The following is a 22,852-nucleotide window of genomic DNA, read 5'->3' as shown; positions in this document are numbered from 1 at the left end:
AAATGAAGGAAAAAAAGGGGCCAACCTAAGGGCCCCACATTTAATAAGATGTACAAGTCCATTTTTGTAGTTGAATGTCCTATCTCAAATAGTATAATAAGGCAAAGTCATCAACACAGTTACCTTTAGAGAGACTCCCACATAAGATTATGCATATATTCCTCATTAAAGTTAAAGCCCTTCTTACACTATTACCGTGGCAACAAGCTAATTCATTTCAAGTTTGGGACATGGTTTATATTAGGCAAGTTACAACTACATGCAAGTGGTATTTTCCATTGCAATTAGAGTTGACTTGGCAAATAAATCTCAAGATCAGAGTAAAATTGTTTTTGTTTATCTTATGTATTAATGCTGTAAAAAAAAAAGAGGAAGTAAAAAAAAAAAAAACTCAGGTTTCTGCTGTAGAGGTTTTCAAGCGTCCTCAAGACCCCCAACTCTGGTTTGCTCAGTTTGCAGGTGCATCACATTATATAGCACTAGTGATTCCAAGCATGAGCACCCCTAGTTTTTATAATACCAACTTTACCTGCATACATAACAATTTAGGCTATGTAGGCATGCTCGTTTAAATTCCACTGAATTAAATACATAGGTTTATCCTTTGTGTCTGTAAACTACTTTTCTCATGTGTCAAGCAGATGTGTCGTGTGTGAGAGAGTGGTGTTCAGATGGTGTGAGACTCAGACAGAATCACTGTTTAGTGGCTGTTGTGCACTAGCCTATTCATAAAAGTGCCTCAAAGAATACCGTTAAGGAGGACGGACAGTGCATACAACTCGACGTCAACTGTGTGTAGAGTGACTGCCTGAATAGTGAGGTTTACTTTCCTCACTTACTGTATGTGTGTAGGGGCAGGGTTAGTGATGTCAGTCTGAAAGTAACAGATAAAACGTTTCAGCGCGTTGTTTTGATCTTGTGAATAGGCTGTGGAAGAGGGCGAGACTGGCGGTTCATCAGCGCAGAAAATATATTAACAATTTCAAATGGGGATACAAGAGGACTTTACGCGCGCTTGAAGGTGATTTAACGAACTATTTTTCTTTGGAGAGTCTATTACCAGGATCAGCATTTAGTCTGATTCCCATTTACTTGCTCTCATCTCTTGTCTCATACCTTGTATTGTCACTTTGCAACTAAATGCAGAGAAAGGAAATAGCAAGTAAAAGAACAATAGACAATAGTTTATGGTTAGCTTACTTATATTTCTGCCATTGTGTCGCCTAATGACTGCATTTAATTTAATTTCACCTGAGGTTAATCTTTCAATAAAGCTTACCTTTACTGTATATGACTTTACAGTATAGCCCTTGCATTATTAATATTGTCTTAAAAGCATCAGCCAGCTTGTTCATTATTTTTGGCCACCCCTGCATTCTACTCACTGGGTGAATGTTAGGTTAACAACAACGGGCACTATCGAAAACAGCGCACAAGGGGGAGATTGGTGGCAAGACCTGAAATAACCTTTATTTTGCCAGGTATGGATGAAAACATTGAAAGCATTACTTGAATGGGCCTATACTGAAAGAAGATAAAGAGAAAACCCACCAGTGACAATAGAATTCCCACTGAATTCTTTGGACAAACACGTCGACATATTTCAAAATTTCATTCAAAATTCTAAATTGTTGCTGCAAATACAGTAGCCTAATACAGTAGTTTCATCATTTGTGTTCAATCAGGCGGCATCATGGCAGGCTGCTCTGACCGTCACTTTCCTTAATAGGCATGACCCGTTTACAGTGTAGCAGGTTTCAAAGGCGAGTTGATGTGATGCGCGCAGGTGAGGCTAGATGTGAGTCAAGCTGACGTTTTCCTTTGACCGGTAAAATAGCCAGAAGCTTTTATAAACCATATATAAATTGAACCTCAATATGCAATAGCCTGAAGATTTTGCGCTGTCAACGTAACATACTGCTACAGTTCCCCCCTTTGAGTGCATTCTATTTAGCGGCGTTTTGAAGTCTAGAAGTAAAACTGGCATCTGAGGAAAATAGGCGCGACAAACCTGCCTTGTAAACACATGTGAATTAAAGTGTTAGTCTAAGTAAATGTTTAATAAAGGGCATTGAATGCAGTGCACTAAATAGACCAGCCCAAACCAAAATAGGCAATTGCTTATGCAAAACATAGGCTATCTGCTTAAAAAGTTTTAATCCTTGGATTTATTTTAATACTATTATTTTAGAAATATACAGAGTTACCCAGTTATCATTTAATGGAATATGTGTTTTAATCAAATCGGATCTTGTTGCTAGTGTATTCAACTTTTATATCGTAGAAGGAATAAACTGAAAACATTCCAAAACATCAATTCCAAATCTAAACTCCAAAATGTTGTGTCTCAGACTACTGGCTGTTGTCCTCATAATGATCAACACATGGTTGCTAAACTCTGCTCAATCAGATCATATCCAAAAGTACAAACGCACATTGGCTCAGAGAGCTGACAGTGAAGTGGCTCACTTAGCAAGTGAACAGTGCAGGTCCACTAGACAGCCGAGACAAGTAACATTCTCAGCATCAGTTCTACATCTCCCTCCAGTGGCTCACCCAAGGAGATACACCACAAGGCAAAGTGGTCTCTATCATATAGGTCCTCTTGAGAAGTCCTCTTGTTCAGGTGGGTGCAATTCTGATGCTAATTCTAACCCAGGACTGCATAGTGCCTCTCATTGGGGCAATGGTGAGAAGAAGGTTAATCAGGGAAACTCGGAGGCAGTGCTACCCAAAGACAAGGAGGAGAGACATGTTAAGAGTATGGGGATGGTCAGTTCTCCTCACCTTGACTCCAGTAGAAAGCCTCCCAGTCAGCCTGAGGTGACAGTGGATTCAAACAGTGACAATGACAAACCAGAGGTTGATGGTGTGCGCTCTGAGGGCCCACACAAGCAGTTGCCGCTCAAGAAGCAGCAGAGAGTTACGGCTGACATGCCCACCTTCCACAGAAGGTTCCGCCGTAGCCCGGCAGTCTCCAATGGTGAAGACAGTCGGGCAGCTTTCCCTGAAAGCATAGTCAACTCCCGGGGGATATTCTCTACGTTTCGACAGCACAGTGACTATTCTGCTGAGAGTGAGGACTACCCTGGGGATCAGGAGGGACCACCTAACGCCGGCCCCGCCAGAATCTTGTGGGGTGCCCAGATCCCAGATGTCCACCCTAAGTGGATGTCTGCTTTGTACTTTAATGGACAGAAGGAACAACTGAGGGTCAATCCAGCAGCTGGTATTGAGCTTCCTCGGGCCAAGTTCAGTGTTGAACTGTGGGTCAAACCAGAGGGTGGGCAGACTAACCCAGCCATCATAGCAGGTGAGAGATATTCCACAAAAGACTCTCTCTGTGTGTCTCTCTGTGTGTCTCTCTGTGTCTCTCTCTCTGTGTGTCTCTCTCTCTCTGTCTGTCTCTCTCTCTCTCTCTCTCTCCTCTCTCTCTCTCTCTCTCTCTCTCTCTCTCTCTCAGAATACACTGCAGACACAATTTATCTTGCATTTCAGACTTAACATGTCTGGGTTTGTTTAATTCATTATTAATATATTAATTTAATGGTTACATTTAATTGTTAAAGTGTTAAAATTGTTAAAAAGGATCAAATTCAATGACATGGTTGGGAAGATGAGAGGAATTGGGAAATCAGCCGTTATGTGGTGCAAATGGGTTATTAAGGGGTGAAATTCCGCTGGGCACACCACGTAATTTTAACGTAGAAATGTGGGTCATTTTTGGGCGAGACATTGATCAATGAGATTTTAACCTTTATTCACCACTCAATAAGACAGCCAGGAGTATGTTGAATTCCCAATGTTATCACTATGCTTTCAACCATCTAAAACCACAACCAAATTCCAATGGGGAATTTTTTTTTTGATTTTTGGTTTAGTTGTCATCTAAATGTGTTATCACTGGACTTTCAACCATTTAAAAGCACAAAAAAGTTCAAATGGGAATACAATGTTAGATATTTTGTATTTATACAACAACTTAATGTGTTATTACTGTTCTTCATCAAATAGCACAACCAAATTACCTGGATTGTAGTTTACATTAAAAGTACATAGTGCAAATGATCAATGCAGTTCGAGATTCTACACAGATATTTATACTGTGTAGATCTCAGTGGAGGCTGCAGTGATGAGGACCGCTCATACTAATGGCTGGAATGGAGCGCATGGAATTGCATCATACACATGGAAACCATGTGTTTGATGTATTTGATACCTCCTCAATTAAGTTTCCACCAACCTGTGGTAGATCTCCACAGACCTGCGGTAGATCTCCACAGACCTGCAACCTTTGCATGCTTTCTTGAACATGCATGCTTTCTATAATTACATACTAATACTGTTCTAGTTACTGTTATCTCAACATGTGGCCATTGATGCGTTACTAATTTTAAGGTTAAATAAAATGTGTTTGTAAGATAGCCTTAACTATAGGCTATTTACTGTATTACATAAGTCTTATCGAAATGTTAGGTTGACAATGCAACCAAATATCAAGATTTAAAGGAGATGTATCTAATCCTTGGATAGTTTAATCAGAGCCACTGCCTTAATCCTATTCTTTAACTTTTATTTTTGGTTTAGTTGGGGATGTGAATCCAACATCTCATAGTTAACATGTCGACAAGTTAATAGGCTATTTACTGTATTGAAAAAGTGAATGTGAATTTTGTTTGGTTGTCAACACAACCAAATATTAACGTTTGAAGGAGATGTATATTTTGTGCCACTGACTTAGTCTGACTTTAATTCCAGTCTACAAATGAATAATTGATATGTTGGAATCGCATCTCTATCTCAACCAAAAATCTAAGTTAAAAATAGGACTAAATCAAATCAAATCAAACTTTAAAGGCACGTTAAATAAAGTTTGATTTGATTTAGTCCTATTATTTAACTTAAAATGTTGGTTGAAATGGAGGCTTGAATCTAACCTATTCATTATTAACTTGAAGATTACATTTAACATCAACCAAAGCTTAAAAAACTCTAGGCCTGTAGATAAATCTACTCTCCAATAGGAAGTGCTGCCCAGCCAATAGTTTTTTTCTGATAATGGATATAACTTTGACGTTCTGACGTTGTTTCAAAGGTACAAATCCAACATATTTTATACCAGGTTTGTATTAAGTTGCAAATAGGTTACCACGATGACATAATTCTGTGGTTGAAAGTTCACGCTCAAAACAACAGTTGATGACTTTTTGCAAATCCAATGTATTTTCCACATAATGTAGATTCCATGTCACAATACGTTGACAAATGACGTTGAAACAACGTTAGTGGCCGCCACCTGCAGGCTTGTTGTTTTGACGTCACGTTTTGAGAGGGTTAATGCTTAGTCATAGGCTACCCAGCAAATATATCCATAGCCACATGTGATGAAAAGTTCAATTAATACATTTTAAGTTGTCCCAATCATTGGATTAATATCAAAACTAAATTCCTTTTTACAAGCCTTGAAGTTTTGCCGTTTCCGCTGCTGTCTGTGAGGTGGGATAAATCAAAGATGTCTAGTCTAGTTTAAAACTTCAAACAGGAGGAGTAAACTGAATTGCAAGGTTTATGTGGAGGTTCAATATAGATAAAATTGTTATTGATAGTGTAATCTCCTCGTATCCTGCAGGCAATATACCCACTCTAGTCCAACAGCAGAATAAGGCTAAGGCTTGAAGGCAATATGATATAGGCAATTCATTATTCATTATTTCACTGCATGAATGTAGAAAATCAAGAAAAGAATCACAGTATTATTTGGATTGGGATGTAATTTATTGAATGATGTGGGAAATAGCCAGGATCAATGATTGAACCAGGGACCTCTCATATGTTAAACTAACATGCTACTGAAAGGGGTTAGGCAACCACAAGTCCACAAGAGCCACAATGCCTGCAGGTTTTCATCCTTGTCTTTTAACCAGGACTGGAGGAAGCAGCTGGGTACAATTGCTCAATTAAGGCCAGGATTCAATCCGATCGCGCTTTGTCAGCTATGTGCCATTTAAAGGTCATTTTCCGGTTGAACCGGCATATGCAGCGTTTACCGTGAATGCGGTCGCCGCGAACGCGGGTACAGTGCCTTTAAAAAGTGCATAGCCTACATGTGTGATCAGATTGAATCCCTGCCCAAGAATCATCGAGAATAGAACCCCCCTTACCAACCTATCTATCTATGCAATTGCAATTCTGAAAATAGCAACACTTAATAGTTGTGTTTAGTAGGACTGTAGATACACTCTTAGATAAAATGGTTCCAAATGGGTTCTTCGGCTGTCTCCATAGGATAACCTTTTTTTATTCCAGGTAGAACCATTTTTGGTTCCAGACAGAACCCTTTTGGGTTCAATATAAAAACCCTCTGTGGAAAGGGTTCTACATTGAGTCCAAAAGGGTTCTCCCTGGAATTAAGAGGGTTCTCCCTGGAACCAAAACGGGTTTTTCAAAGAGTTCTGCTAGATAGAACCTTTTTTGCTAAGAGTGAAGCTACACTCCTCATTTGGGAAGTGCTCATGTTTCCACCTCCTTTCAGTTTCCCTTTTTATTTTATTTGTATATCCTCGTCACATGTCACTTATATTCATCATGACCTACAAGCTTTGGCCTCAATCTTTAGTGACCCTTATGTGACATTACACAAATGAGTTTATTCCACAATTATATTATCACATATTTTTTCTATTAAAATAATTAATTCCTGAACTGGGTTTGATTGGCAAAATTAACATTTTAACAGATCAATTACAGACTAGTTTTATCCTCTACTCGTATAAATCTGCCTATCTACTGTTGCCAGATAATAATACAGTATCAAAACTTTTACTTGGCAGAGATGCTGTGTTGTAACCACTACTTTGAGTGAATTAAATGCTTAACCATGATATTGGCCAACCCTCCTGAGGGATATTTTCATACAATTTCCCAGCTTTCTTTTCAATATCCCAAAAATGTCCACGTTTTTGTGTGTACAGTGTGTATGGAAGGAAGGTGAAGGGGTTCCCTGACCTTTAGCTGTCCCGGCATAGAACATCTGGAAGCCAGATGTGAGTCTCTCTTTCTGAAAAACAGCTGTGAATTCAGTGCCTTCGTTTAGGGAAATACCTTCAACCCCTCAACTCTCTGGGTAATTTGGCTTTAATTACATTGGAAGAGGATGCTCAATGTTTATGCCTTTTTACAAAATAATATTTGTCTTCCTTTTGTGTAGGGGTTTTTGACAACTGCTCCTACTCCCTAAGTGAGAAAGGATGGTCAGTAGGTATTCGGACAGTAGAACCCGGGGGGAGAAAAGATGCCAGATTCTTTTTTACACTTCGTACCGACCGTGCTCCCAAAGCAACGACTATCTATGGGCATCAGCGCTACCACCCTAACTCCTGGACTCACCTGATGGCCAGCTACAATGGTCACAATATGACCCTCTACATAGATGGTGCCAAGGTTGCGGAGAGCCGTTTGCAGTCTGGTAACCTCTACAGCCCGTTCATGGAGACCTGTCGAACACTTCTTCTCGGTGGGGACCAGTCAGACCTTGGGCACAACTTCCGAGGGCACATTGGGGGCATTGTGTTATGGGTGCTTCCTCGCACTCACGAGGACCTCCTGAAAGGGCGCTCTCAGATTGATAAGAGGGAACCAAACCTCGCTCTCTGGGCTGACTTCTCTGAGGTAGAGCAACATTGGAGTCCTCATAAGGATGGCTACCACCCATCCATAGTCATTATCCCTATCCCTGAGCTGGAACATGTATCCCCCTTTGTGCCCCCTCCCTGTGGATTAACAGCCTGTGACAACACAGACATCATCCTCGGCTACAATAACCACTGGCAGCTGCGCACAGAGAAGAGGATCCGCTACCGCATTGTCAACATCTGTAACGACGACGGAAGTCATCCCACCGTCTCCCAGGCCCAGATCCAGCAGCAGCACCAGGCACTTGTCGAAGCCTTCCGGTCCCACAACATCAGCTTGGAGCTGAGCACGCATACCATCCAGAACACATCTCTACGCCAGCGCTTCATCCTAAGCAACTGCTGGATCAGTAAGATTGGTAACAGGCACTGTGATGCGGAGTGTGACCACCCACTGACGGGCCACGATGGTGGGGACTGTCTGCGCCTGGGGCCCTGCTACAACTGGAAGAGGAGGGACGGGGTCTGCAACACAGAGTGCAACAGCATCCACTATGACTTCGATGATGGAGACTGTTGTGATCCGGAAGGCACGGATGTCTTGAAGACCTGCTTCGACCCAGAGTCCCCAGACAGGTGAGATATTTTCTTAAACATTTTTTGGGGCAGGAATCCTCAACCCTGCTCCTGGAAATCACTGGTCTATGAGTTTTTCCTGTAAAACTTTACATTAGGTACTCTTATACCTGTGCTCTTATATCTGTAATTACTTTAGTAAGTAGGAAAAAAATATGAATAGTTGCTGCGTTGGGCAGTTGTCCCGTTTAGATATACAGTAGTAATGAGTCACAAGCAATACCTTTATGCATTTTGGGGTGCAGAGCAATCTTCTATCTAATATCAAATTAAATTAATCTGTTTATAATGATGTTCTTTACTAGTTCTGCCAAAGAAAAAAATGGGTTTTGTCTCTGTCATCCTTAGCCTTCCTTAGCTACCGCAACCAAAAATGTATTTTGCTGCCTGCCCCTGTATTTATGGGACTTTGTGCATGTTGTGAGTTTTTAACGATAATGACGGTAATGATATTGAGGCTCTACAGAGACCTTGGGAGCTTAACGCCTAATTAGCGATATCTTGATTTACTAAAGAGGCCTTAAGTGTCTGTCTTCAAGGCACACAAATTTAAACTCTGGAACAGTTTCTGAAAGCAAGTGAAACTGGGAATGGAAAGAGAAGCCAAAGTATACAGTTATTATGGCTAAACAATGAAAGCAGAAGTCTCCTCCGCTCCGTTCTATTCATTTTGACAGGCAGGCTTATTTGCGTTTCAAACAAAATGCATGATGTATTGCCATAATATATTTTTTGTTTAATAGTGCACAGCATGTAGGTAGAAATACTAAACTTGCGTATGTTGTCTGATCCATTTCACAGATGTGAGAGATCAATAGACCATCTATATACATATAAAGTTTGGACACACCTACTCATTCAAGGATTTTTCTATATTTGTACTTTTTTCTACATTGTAGAATAATAGTGAAAACATCAAAACTATGAAATTAAACATATGGAATCATGTAGTTGGTTACTACATATATGGAATCATCGTGTAGTAACCAAAAAAGTGTTAAACGTGTTAAATTACAAAATATATTTAATATTTTAGATTGTTCAAAGGAGCCAGCTTTTGCCTTTATGACAGCTTTGCACACTATTTGGCATTCTCTCCACCAGCTTCACCTGGAATGCTTTTCCAACAGTTTGAAGGAGTTCCCACATATGCTGAGCACATGTTGGCAGCTTTTCCTTTACTCTGCGGTCCAACTCTTCCAAAACCATCTCAATTGGGTTGAGGTCATGTGACTGTGGAGGCCAGGTCATCTGGTGCAGCACTCCATCACTCTCCTTCTTGGTCAAATAGCCCTTACACAGCCTGGAGGTGTGTTGAGTCACTGTCCTGTTGAAAAACAAATGATAGTCCCACTAAGCGCAAAACAGATGGGCTGGCGTATTGCTGCAGAATGCTGTGGTAGCCATGCTGGTTAAGTGTGCCTTGAATTCTAAATAAATCACTGACAGTGTCACCAGCAAAGCACCCCCACACCATCACACTTCCTCCTCCATGCTTCATGGTGGGAACCACACATGCAGAGATCATCCGTTCACCTACTCTGCGTCTCACAAAGACACAGGGTTTGGAAGAAAAAATGTCACATTTGGACTCATCAGATCAAAGGACAGATTTCCACCGTTCTAATGTCCATTGCTTGAGTCTCTTGACCCAAAAAAGTATGTTCTTATTATTGGTGTCCTTTAGTAGTGGTTTCTTTGCAGAAATTCGACCATGAAGGCCTGATTTACGCAGTCTCCTCTGAACAGTTGATGTTGAGATGTGTCTGTTAACTCTGTGAAGCATGTATTTGTGCTGCAATTTCATTCGAGGCTGGTAACTCGAATGAACTTATCCTCTGCAGCAGAGGTAACTCTGGGTCTTCCTTTCCTGTGGCGGTTCTCATGAGAGCCAGGTTCCTCACAGCGCTTGATGTTTTTTGTGACTGCATTTGAAGAAACGTTCAAAGTTCTTAACATTTTCCGGATTGACTGACCTTCATATTATAAAGTAGTAATGGACTGTCATTTCGCTTTGCTTATTTGAGCTTTTACCAAATAGGGCTATCTTCTGTATACCACCCCTACCTTGTCACAACACATCTGATTAGCTCAAATGCATTAAGAAGGAAAGAAATTCCACAAATTCACTTTTAACAAGGCACACCTGTTAATTGAAATGCATTCCAGGTGACTACCTCATGAAACTGGTTGAGAGAATGCCAAGCGGGTGCAAATCTGTCATCAAGGCAAAGGGTGGTTACTTTGAAGAATCTGAAATGTCAAATATATTTTGATTTAAACAAGTTTCTAGTTACTACATGATTCCATATGTGTTATTTCATAGTTTTGATGTCTTCACTATTATTCTACAATGAAAATAGTATTTTCTACAAAGAAAATAGTATAAATAAAGAAAAACCCTTGAATGAGTGGGTGTGTCCAAACTTTTGACTGGTACTGTATAGCTCAGGAGGTTGGTTGCACCTTAAATGGGGAGGACGGGATTATGGTAATAGCTGGAGTGAAATGAGTAGAATGGTATCAAATACATGAAACACCTGGTTTCCATGTGTTTGATGCCATTCCATTTACTCCATTCCAGACATTATTATGAGCCGTCCACCCCTCAATAGCCTCCACTGATTATATATCTTGATATACTGTGCATTTCCGAGCTTCCTATGCGTTGCAAAGTATCATAGACTGCTTAAAATGAGCTACAATTTCCTGTAGATTATATACAGTTTACATACACTTAGGTTGGAGTCATTGAAACTCATTTTTCAACCACTCCACAAATTTCTTGTTAACAAAATATAGTTTTGGCAAGTTGGTTAGGACATCTACTTTGTGCATGACACAAGTAATTTTTCCAACAATTGTTTACAGACAGATTATTTCACTTATAATTCACTGAATCACAATTCCAGTGGGTCAGAAGTTTACATACACAAAATTGACTGTGCCTTTAAACAGCTCGGAAAATACCAGAAAATGACGTCATAGCTTTAGAAGCTTCTGATAGGCTAATTGACATCATTTGAGTTAATTGGAGGTGTCCCTGTGGATGTATTTCAAGGCCTACCTTCAAACTCAGTGCCTCTTTGCTTGACGTCATGGGAAAATCTAAATAAATCAGCCAAGACCTCAGAAGAAAAATTGTAGACCTCCACAAGTCTGGTTCATCCTTGGGAGCAATTCCCAAACGCCTGAAGGTACCACGTTCATTTGTACAAACAATAGTACGCAAGTATAAACACCATGGGATGACGCAGCCGTCATACCGCTCAGTAATCAGATGCGTTCTGTCTCCTAGAGATGTACATACTTTGGTGCGAAAAGTGCAAATCAATCCCAGAACAACAGCAAAGAATCTTGTGAAGATGCTGGAGGAAACAGGTACAAAAGTATATCTATACCCACAGTAAAACGAGTCCTATATCGACATAACCTGAAAGGTATGTCAGCAAGGTAGAGGCCACTGCTCCAAAACCATCATAAAAAATCCAGACTACGGTTTGCAACTGCACATGGGGACAAAGATCGTACTTTTTGGAGAAATGTCCTCTGGTCTGATGAAAGAAAAATATAACTGTTTGGCCGTAATGACCATTGTTATGTTTGGAGGAAAAAGGGGGAGGCTTGCAAGCCGAAGAACACCATCCCAACCGTGAAGCACGTGGGTGGGAGCATCATGTTGTGGGGGAGCTTTGCTGCAGGAGGGACTGGTGCACTTCACAAAATAGATGGCATCATGAGGAATAAAAATTATGTGGATGTATTGAAGCAACATCTCAAGACATCAGTCAGGAAGATAAAGCTTGGTCGCAAATGGGTCTTCCAAATGGACAATGACCACAAGCATACTTCCAAAGTTGTGGCAAAATGGCTTAAGAACAACAATGTCAAGGTATTGGAGTGGCCATCACAAAGCCCTGACCTCAATCCTATAGAAAATTTGTAGGCAGAACTGAAAAAGCATGTGCGAGCAATGAGGCCTACAAACCTGACTCAGTTACATCAGCTCTGTCAGGAGAAATGGGCCAATATTCATCAACCTTATTGAGGGAAGCTTGTGGAAGGCTACCCGAAACGTTTGACCCAAGTTAAACAATTTAAAGGCAATGCGACCAAATACAAATTGATTGTATGTAAACTTCTGACCCACTGGGAATTTGATGAAAGAAAGAAAAGCTGAAATAAATCACTCTCTACTATTTTTCTGACATTTCACATTCTTAAAATAAAGTGGTGATCCTAACTGACCTAAGACAGGGAATTTTTACTTGGATTAATTGTCAGGAATTGTGAAATACTGAGTTTAAATGTATTTGGCTAAGGTGTATGTAAACTTCTGACTTCAACTGTATATGTTAAATTGGGGTTTATATTTTCATTTGAAGCAATATTGTTGCTGAGATTACCTGGACACTAATAATACATTTGGAGTGCAGTCAGTCAGTGTGTTGTTTTGCACAGTGAGGGAGGGATGGTATTTGTACTTTAAAGAGCAACAACAGCAGCTAAAAAGCCAGGTCCCTAGACAGATATAAAATTAAGTGTGAGGAAGGCATGAGCGTAGAACTGACTTCTGATTTATAGCTTGCAATGATGTAATCTCTCTTTATTACTTGCCAAAGTTTTTCCTACCCCTTACCCTTCACTAAAACTGTATGAATTGCGAATCCACCAGAGATGCAAATGCTTCATAAAACAGGGCTCTCTGGAATATCTGCAGCGCAGGTCTTTAAAAGGCTCTTGACCTGAGCTGGTTGGAAAAGTGCAATCTGTTGACTGCAATCCAGAGTTTTAGAATAATTAATGCAGGGATGACATTTTGATGGCATCTGTGGAGTGTACAATTTTATCTTTGGCTCTGGGATTTTTGGTATTTTTCTGTTTGAGTTATGGTCCAGGTATCTGCAGCTCGGCAATAGAACTCAATCCCTAGCCAATTTCTGTCACTACACAAATGTGTTGTTCAAGCAGACAGAGAGACAGCCATGAGGAATGGCCAGGTACATGAAGATTTTGGCAACATAAGAAAGTGAAAGGAAAAACGAGGAGGACATTTTAGCCATTAATGCTGGGATATTCCCCTGCTGCTGAGGGGATCCAGAATTGGTGGTTTGAATCCGTTTGCAAGGCAAACTGGGTGGTTCTCAAAAATCACTTTTTCTCCAACAATGAAAGAATCAGAGTTTAAATGAAGCATGAACAGAATGGAAAAAAGATACATGGCCTTTGAGTACGGTTCTACAGTCCCAGTTCAGATTATCCAAGAAACACAGATGATTTTGAACATAATTCTATAAAATTTGTGCGGTATAACACTTATTTAAGGAAGTAGGCAATGTAATACCCCCTTTCCAGATGTATTTTTTTGGAGTGCCAGTGTTGTAAGAAGTTTGTTTATGAATATTAGACTTCTCAACAGACTGAATGTTGTCCAAAGCTATACTGAATGGATTATATCAACCAAAACAGTGCTTCAACATGTAGAATTCAACATAAACAATCAATGATTTATTAAAAACAATCCATCTGTATGGATTATATGTTATGAATATGCATTATGAAGCTCATTTGACTTAATGATAAATTGGAGCAGATTGGCACAGCTTTTGCTTGTTTAATGAAACTTGAATGTAAGGCAGGCTACACTTGGTCAGTTCTTGGGTGGTACACATCCAAGAAACAGTAGGGGGTTCAATTAATGGGCTAGACTATTTGGCAGGTTTCAAAAGGGCATTTCAAACGAATGGGCCAGTGATAGGTGCAAAGGATTTCCTGCTATAACAGCATAAAAGAAAACTTACGTGACATATTCTAGAGTAAGGATTGTGAAAACAAACTGTCAAATTGACCCAGATTAAAAGCAGGGAATGTAAGAAAAAATAAATGCTAATGCCATATACTTCTTCTCCCTGCTGCAGAGCCTATATGAGTGTAAAGGAACTGAAAGAGGTGTTGCACCTGAGCAGCACAGACACCCTCAATGTTTTCTTTGCCAACAACTCAGCCCGTGAAGAGTTAGCAGGGGCTGCAACCTGGCCATGGGCAAAGGAGGCCCTCAACCATCAGGGTAAGCTACTGCTATACCCCTTCCTTCTGTCTTTACCTGAATCAAACACAAAAGTCATTGAGCTACACAATCCCTTCAAAATGATATGCATGCTAAAACATGCCAAACTGGATTACATTAACGTCCACTGGATTGTGGTCAGTAAAAGTTACACCAAAGTAAAAAGCAGAAGAGGTGCAGGTAGGCATTGCCCTTGTCTTCAAAATCTGGTTAAGATTCTCTCTCTCCCCCTCTCATTCTCACTCTCCCTCCCACTCGTTCACTCTCTTCCTTCTTCACTCTCCCCCTCACTATCCTCATCTCTTGCCCTCCGCTCTTTGTTCTCAGTATTAGCCGTAACAAGATTAATGAGCCTTAATCCTGGGTATAAAAGAAAACACTTGTAGCGTGCATAGATTTCCCGGCAGATTGCCTCCTAATCATTAGGGCTTTCCACTGTAAAGACAATCCCAACAACAACCAAACAAAAACCAGAAATGCCAGGGTAATGCCTTTTTGCCATTTATACATCGCTGCCAGCCCATTTGACTGTTTAAGTACTCATTAAAGCTAAGAGTTTTCTCCTCACATCCAGCTCTTTCATAAATCCAAACTTTACCTGAAGTGGGAAGGTCTTTTTCTAATTGGTTTGGCTGGTATTATTTTGGCTGTGTATTACTAAAGAAATTGCCCTACCAAATAAAAAAAGACTGTACTATGTTACAGTCAAGTTGCTTCTTGTAAATTATCCTTTAGTCTTCTATTCTCTTCTGTGTATTCTCTTCCATCTACTGAAGAGCTTTAAATCACTCACAAAGAGTGCTTGGCCGGGGAGTGAAACCCCTTTAAAGTATTATTCTCTGTTCAATCAGGTTTGTTGTTGTGTTCCCTCTGGGTTGTGTCTTACCTCCTGGCACATTCATTATGGGCCCTGGGGATGGCGTGCGGAGTATTCCAGCACAGATGTCCTTTTCTTCGTCCTCAGGGTTGAACTGCATCAACAAGCCAGTCAGTGTTTTGGGCTGGGCTTTCTCTGATGTGTCCCTGATGGACCGTCGTCTTGCAGGTTTCCCTCCCCTCTTTGAACCCCACAGCTCCCAGAATTGAGGATATTTCACTCAAAGCCATGAATGATACGGGGAAAGACGCAGTGGTGCCACGACTGTAATAGAGAAGAGAGACTTTGTAGTGTCAGTTGTGTAGTTACTTTTCACAGTCTTATTTTGTAACAAACTGTCAAGCTTGTATATCAGATGACACAGGAATATATATAGTGGGGTCCGAAATGATTGACACCCTTGATAAAGATGAGCAAAAATACTGAGCTATATTGTATGCTCAAAAAATTGGGGAAATTGTATACTTTTATACTTATACAATTGCTTAGAGAAAGAGGTTTTGTAATACTTTTTACAAGTAATACTTTTTTCTCTCAAAAAGGTAGGGTTCAAAATCATAAAATGAATTCCCTTCAATACCTCAATACCTTGTGAGAATAAGGGCACTGAGCCTTATTCTAAAATGTTTTATGAGTTGGAGAACACAGTGGGAGGGATCTTAGACTGTTCCTCCATACAGAATCCTTCCAGATCCTGGATATCCTTTGTCAGCACTTATGGACTGCCCTGTTCAATTCAAAGCACATGTTTTCAATGGGTATCAAGTCCAGAGACTGAGATGGCCATTGCAATGTGTAGATATTTTTTAACCAATTGACCATTTATTTGTGTATTTTGATGTGGGTTATTGTCTTGCTGGAAGATCCACTTACGGCCAAGTTTCAGCCTCCTGGCAGAGGCAACCAGGTTTTTGGTTTAAATGTCCTGGTACTGGGTAAAGTTCATGATGCCGTTGACCTTGGCCCCAGGACCAGTGGAAGCAAAATAGCCCCATAAGATCAAAGTTTCAAATCCAAGGTGAGGTATTGAAAGGCATTGAAAACAGGGGTGTCAATAATTTTGAGAAAAAAGTATTACTTGTTAAACAACATCTCTTTCTCTGAGCAATTGTATTAGTATAAAATAAAATCATTTCCCAACTTGTTTTGCATATAATATAGCTCAGTATTTGAATTATTTATTTTGTAAAGTCACTTTTGCTCATCTTTATCAGGGTGTCAATCATTTCGAGCCCACTATATGTTTACCCAGACCTGATGATTTATGTCTTAGGACAAACCATGAGAACCTTTTTAATGAGTCCCATCAGGACTTACGGTCAGGAAGTCTTCATCTGACAAGAGGATCCTCTACCAATTAACTTCAATTGTACCAGAAAATATTCTCCACCGAAGTGAATGTTGAAGCAGAACCCTGAAATACATCTGTCAATATTTACAGGTTATAAATGTGCTATTAAAGTGAAGTTGTCTCAACGGCCCAGCGGATGTCCTCACAAATTGAATAGTGTTTCTAATTAGAAAACAAATAGCATTTTTATTCTATTCCAGCTCTTAAAGTTAATAATGGGCAATAACCACTGCTTCCATATTCCATAAATTACATCATAAGAAATTATGCAAATTATTTCTGGGGATAGCACTATACTTGTTTCATACATGCTGAGTTAAAACTGCTGAAGGGTTGCCTCATGTCTAAGTGGTTATAAATGTCACATCGTTTAAGGTTTTTATGACATTAGTTAGTTATAAAACCAAATGTTACATGTTATTATTCAGAAGCTTGTCAGACAAAATGTGTTTGATTGTTTGCTTGAGATGGCAAGCTTGACTAGCTAGTAAATAAACACACAAAAAACATTGACACAGTGAATGAAATAGACATAAATAGAGATTGTGTCTGATTCATCTTCGCCCCAAAAAATGTATGTCCCACTGTGATCATGGAGCTAGATCCATCGTCTGGGATAGAAGTTATTTACGGGCTCTAAGAAATACCACCTACTATTTGGGAAGCAACAAAGGCAGACTATTTCAGCTATCTCACCACCTGTTGAGTTTTGTTAGAGTAGTAACATGACAACGATATCATCCGATCCTATCCACAGGTGGAATGGTGCTCAATCCATCCTACTTTGGCACTGTCGGACACAATAACACAATGATCCATGAGATGGGCCATATCTTTGGACTGTATCATGTCTTCAAGGGGGTCAGTGAGCGGGAGTCCTGTGATGACCCCTGTCAGGAGACCACTCCCTCCATGGAGACAGGAGACTTATGTGCAGACACAGCTCCTACACCAAAGTCAAAGGCCTGCCATGACCCTGGCCATGTAAACGACACCTGTGGGATAACGCTCTACCAGGACACACCGTACAACAACTACATGAGTTACACAGGTAGGTCTACTGTAACCTCTCTGCAATGCTGTCAACATAAGCTAGGCTGTATCCCAGTTCATCCCTTCATAGTGCACTACTTCTGACCAGGCCCCTATGGGCCCTATGGGCCCTGGTCAAAAGTAGTACACTATAAAAGGAATAGGCTTCTATTTGGGACACATCCCTAGAATGAGGCTGTGGTGCTGTATTCCTACTGCAAGACCACAAAGGTCTACTGTATATACAGTATTAGCTTACGTCCAAGTGTATTGCATTTGGACTAGGGATTGCATAGTATTGATAATTCATCCACATCAAACTTGAGTGATCAAAATTCTCTTGGCTGTTTAATGTTAGATGATTTCCGCTGGGAACATTGACTCTACTCTACTTTCACTTCTTCTCCTGAGATGATAACTGCACCAACCATTTCACACCAAATCAAGTGGCTCGGATGCATTGTTATATGGATCTAGTCTACGGGAACTGGCTGAACGGGAGAAGGCCCACCCCCATCCCTCTCAAGCCCATGGTGATTGGACAGAGCTCAGACTCGGTCTCCATTCATTGGCTTCCACCTGTAAGAGGGCCACTTCATCAAAGGTAGAATAATTGTGTAGCTACATTTTTTCCTCATATCAACAGTAATGAGATAGGATGCATCCCAAATGGTTTCAATTCCCTATGTAGCTCACTACTTTTAACCAGTGCCAATAGGGAGGCCATAGTGCACTATAAAGGGAATAGGGTGCCATTTGGGATGCAGAAATAGATATTCATGAATGATTATGACAATTTCAAATATTTTCTGATACTTACATTTGAGCGCCTCTATTGACAGTTCTCCTACAGTGGACAGTGTAAACTGCAGGGACTGTGAGGCAGATGGTGTGTTCCATCAGTATGCCTATGAGGCCACCTCCCCACGGGTCTGTGACTCCTCCGGATACTGGACACCTGAAGAGGCTACTGGTCAGTATTTTTCTTTAGTCACTCATGGGCCTGTGTGGCTCAGATTGGTGGCGCATGCCACTTGCAACATCAGGGTTGTGGGTTCAATTCCTGATGAGGCCACCACAAAACAAAATTTATGCATGCACCTCTGTAAATACATTTGGATAAAAGTGTCTGATAAAAGCCATATACTATGATAATTACATTGGCCACTAGTAAACAGTCTAGGAAATAAGTCTCAGAGCTTGCACACTCAGTGGCATGTCTCTGACACCCAAAACACATAATAAAGTAGGCATGTATTCATTGTCTGAAAAAAATTACTTTATGATTTTAGTGTCCATTTTGAACATACACAAAACATTCAGTTACAGTTTAGTTTCTGCCTTTCTGTGGGTAAGGTGCGTGCAAGGATAAAGACTGTCTGGAGAAAAATACGATAATCATTAAATGATAATTGCCAGGCTAAATAACTTATTTTGTTTTAGCCATAAGAAAAACACGGTGCTTGGCAGGGTCAACTTTTGGTAATGTTGGGTGCTGTGGAACATTAAACTGTCATAAAAACTATGTGTCCTGTAGAGCTTTGAAACCTTATGCTTTATGTAACACTTCCCTATTACCCCAATCAAGATTCTTTGAGTGTACAGAAGCCCAGTCTTTTGACATGACGTGTATAAAACGTTTCGAAAATTCTACGAAAATATGCGGAAATTCTCAGATGGAATTTATGCATTGAAAAGAGATAGAGAAATCAAAATAAAGTTAGAATTAAATCAAATGTTATTTAGCACATGGTTCATGAACAACAGGTGTACACTAACAGTGAAATGTTTACTTACAGGCCCTTCCCAACAATGCAGAGAGAAAAATATAGAAAATATTAACACATTGAATAAATACACAAAGAGTAATGATAACTTGGCTGTATGCACAGGGTACCAGTACCAAGTCTATGTGCAGGGGTACGAGGTAATTGAAGTAAATATGTACAGTACATATACTGTAGGTAGTGGTAAAGTGACTTGGAAACACGATAGATAACAGTAGCAGCAGCATATGTGATGAGTGCAAAGAGAGTCAATGCATATAGTCCAGGTAGCTATTTGGTTAGCTATTTAGCAGTGTTATGGCTTCGGGGTACAAGCTGTTCAGGGTCCTGTTGGTTCCAGACTTGGTGCATCGGTAACGCTTGCCATGCGGTAGCAGAGAGAACTGTCTGTGACTTGGGTAGCTGGCGTTTTTGATAATTTTTAGGGCCTTCTCCTGTCACCACCTGGTATTTAGGTACTGGATGGCAGGGAGCTTGGCCCCAGTGATGTACTGGGCCGTACGCACTTCCCACTGTAATGCCTTGCAGTCGGATACCATGCAGTTCCCATACCAAGCGGTGATGTACGCAGTCAAGATGCTCTCAATGGTGCAGATGTAGAACTTTATGAGGATCTGAGGGCCCATGCTAAATATTTTCAACGTCCTGAGAGAGAAGAGGCGTTGTCGTGCCTTCTTCACAACTGTGTTGGTGTGTATGGACTATGTAAATCCGTTAGTGATGTGGACACTGAGGAACTTGAAGCTCTCGACCCCCTCCACACAGCTCTGTTGATGTGGATGGGGCGTGCATGGCCCCTCCATTTCCCTTAGCCCACAATCAGCTCCTTTGCTTGTGCTGATGTTGAGGAAGAGGTTGTCGTCCTGGCACCACACTGGCAGGTCACTGACCTCCTCTCTATATGCGGTCTCGTCGTCAGCAAACTTAATCATGGTGTTGGAGTTGTGCGCGGCCACGCAATTGTGGGTGAACAGGGAGTACAGGAAGGGACTAAGCACCCACCCCTGAGGTGCCCCCATGTTTACAGTCAGTGTGGCAGATGTGTTGTTGCCTACCCTCCCCAACTGGGGATGGCCCGGTCAGGAAGAATGGAGGATCCAGTTGCAGAGGGAGGTGTTCAGTCCCAGGGTCCTGAGCTTAGTGATCAGCTAGGAAGGCACTATGGTGTTGAACGCTGAGCTGTAGTCAATTAACAGTATTCTCACATAGGTGTTCCTCTTGTCAAGGTGGAAGAGGACAGTTGGAATGCAATAGAGATTGTGTAATCTGTGGATCTGTTGGGTCTGGATGCGAATTGGAGTGGGTCCAGGGTGTCTGGGATGATAGTGTTGATGTGAGCCATGACCAGCCTTTCAAAGCTTTTCATGGCTACAGATGTGAGTGCTACGGGGCGAAAGTAATTTAGACAGGTTACCTTGGCATTCTTGTGCCCAGGTACTATGGTGGTCTGCTTGAAACATGTATAGTTGAAGTCGGAAGTTTACATACAGTTAGTTTGGAGTCATTAAAACTTGTTTTTCAACCACTCCACAAATTTCTTGTTAATGAACTATAGCTTTGGCAAGCCGGTTAGGACATCTACTTTGTGCATGAGACAAGTAATTTTCCAACAATTGTTTACAGACAGATTATTTCACTTATAATGCACTGTATCACAATTCCAGTGGATCAGAAGTTTACATACACTAAGTTGACTGTGCCTTTAAACAGCTCGGAAAATTCCAGAAAATTATGTCATGGCTTTAGAAGCTTCTGACAGGCTAATTGACATATACTTTGAGTCAATTGGAGGTGTCCCTGTGGATGTATTTCAAGGCCTACCTTCAAACTCAGTGCCTCTTTGCTTGACATCATGGGAAAATCAAAAGAAATCAGCCAAGACCTCAGAAAAGAAATTGTAGACCTACACAAGTCTGGTTCATCCTTGGGAGCAATTTCCAAATGCCTGCAGGTACCACGTTATTTGTACAAACAATAGTACGCAAGTATAAACACCATGGGACGACACAGCCGTCATACCGCTCAGGAAGGAGACGCGTTCTGTCTCCTAGAGATGAACGTACTTTGGTGCAAAAAGTGCAAATCAATCCCAGAACAACAGCAAAGGACCTTGTGAAGATGCTGGAGGAAACAGGTACAAAAGTATCTATATCCACATTAAAATATCGACATAATCTGAAAGGCCGCTCAGCAAGGAAAAAGCCACTGCTCCAAAACCGCCATATAAAAGACAGACTACGGTTTGCAACTGCACATGTGGACAAAGATCGGACTTTTTGTAGAAATGTCCTCTGGTCTGATGAAACAAAAATATAACTGTTTGGCCATAATGACCATTGTTATGTTTGGAGGATAAAGGGGGAGGCTTGCAAGCCAAAGAACACCATCCCAACCGTGAAGCACTGGGGTGGGAGCATCATGTTCTGGGGTTGCTTTGCTGCAGGAGGGACTGGTACACTTCACAAAATAGATGGCATCATGAGGAATAAAAATTATGTGGATATATTGAAGCAACATCTCAAGTCATCAGTCAGGAAGATAAAGCTTTGTCACAAATGGGTCTTCCAAATGGACAATGACCACAAGCATACATCCAAAGTTGTGGCAAAATGGCTTAAGGACAACAAAGTCAAGGTATCGGAGTGGCAATCACAAAGCCCTGACCTCAATCCTATAGAAAATTTGTGGGCAGAACTGAAAAAGCATGTGCGAGCAAGGAGGCCTACAAACCTGACTCAGTTACCCCAGAATTGTCAGTAGGAATGGGCCAAAATTCACCCAATTTATTGTGGGAAGCTTGTGGAAGGCTAACCGAAACATTTGACCCAAGTTAAACAATTTAATGGCAATGCTACCAAATACTAATTGAGTGTAGGTAAACTTCTGACCCACTGGGAATGTGACAAAATAAATAAAAACTGAAATAAATCATTCTCTCTACTATTATTCTGACTTTTCACATTCTTGAAATAAAGTGGTGATCCTATCTGACCTAAAACAGGGAATTTTTACTATGATAAAATGTCAAGAATTGTGAAAAACTGAGTTTAAATGTATTTGGCTAAGGTGTATGTAAACTTCCAACTGCAACTGTAGGTATTATGGACTGGGTTAGGGAGAGGTTGAAAATGTCAGTGAAGTCACCCGCCAGCTGGTCAGCGTATGCTCTGTGTACACGTCCTGGTAATCAGTTTTGCCCTGCAGCCTTGTGAATGTTAACCTGCTTAATGGAAGGTCCTATTCACGTCGGCTACCGAAAGCGAGATCACACAGTCATCTGGAACTGCTGGTGCTCTCACGCATGGTTCAGTGTTTCATGCTTCGAAGTCAGCATAGAAAGCATTTAGGTCGTCTGGTAAGCTCACTTCACTGTACAGCTCGCAGCTGGGTTTTTCTTTCTAATGTTTGATAGTTTGCAAGCCCTGCCACATCCGATGAGCATTAGAGACAGCGTAGTAGGATTCTGTCTTA

At 40.9% G+C, this 22,852-nt stretch overlaps 1 protein-coding gene across 2 annotated transcripts in view; it reads left to right on the top strand.

Moving 5' to 3' along the window:
• Positions 1 to 750: 750 nt before the first annotated feature.
• LOC106599412 (pappalysin-2) overlaps positions 751 to 22,852 on the top strand; it is a 64,511-nt gene continuing 42,409 nt past the window's right edge. The window contains exons 1-6 of one of the 2 annotated variants that reach the window (XM_014190627.3): positions 751 to 3,313; positions 7,208 to 8,267; positions 14,186 to 14,334; positions 17,320 to 17,613; positions 18,006 to 18,198; positions 18,437 to 18,567. In XM_014190627.3, coding sequence (XP_014046102.1) covers positions 2,338 to 3,313; positions 7,208 to 8,267; positions 14,186 to 14,334; positions 17,320 to 17,613; positions 18,006 to 18,198; positions 18,437 to 18,567 — 2,803 coding nt within the window. In that variant the 5' untranslated portion in view covers positions 751 to 2,337. The remainder of the gene's footprint in view (positions 3,314 to 7,207; positions 8,268 to 14,185; positions 14,335 to 17,319; positions 17,614 to 18,005; positions 18,199 to 18,436; positions 18,568 to 22,852) is intronic. The other variant, XM_014190625.3, reaches the window with a different exon arrangement.

This window comes from Salmo salar, chromosome 03 (genome assembly GCF_965601325.2).
Source record: "Salmo salar chromosome 03, fSalSal1, whole genome shotgun sequence".
NCBI lineage: Eukaryota > Metazoa > Chordata > Actinopteri > Salmoniformes > Salmonidae > Salmo > Salmo salar.
Note: the sequence above shows the minus strand (reverse complement) of the source record. Positions and strands in the feature narration are given on the sequence as shown.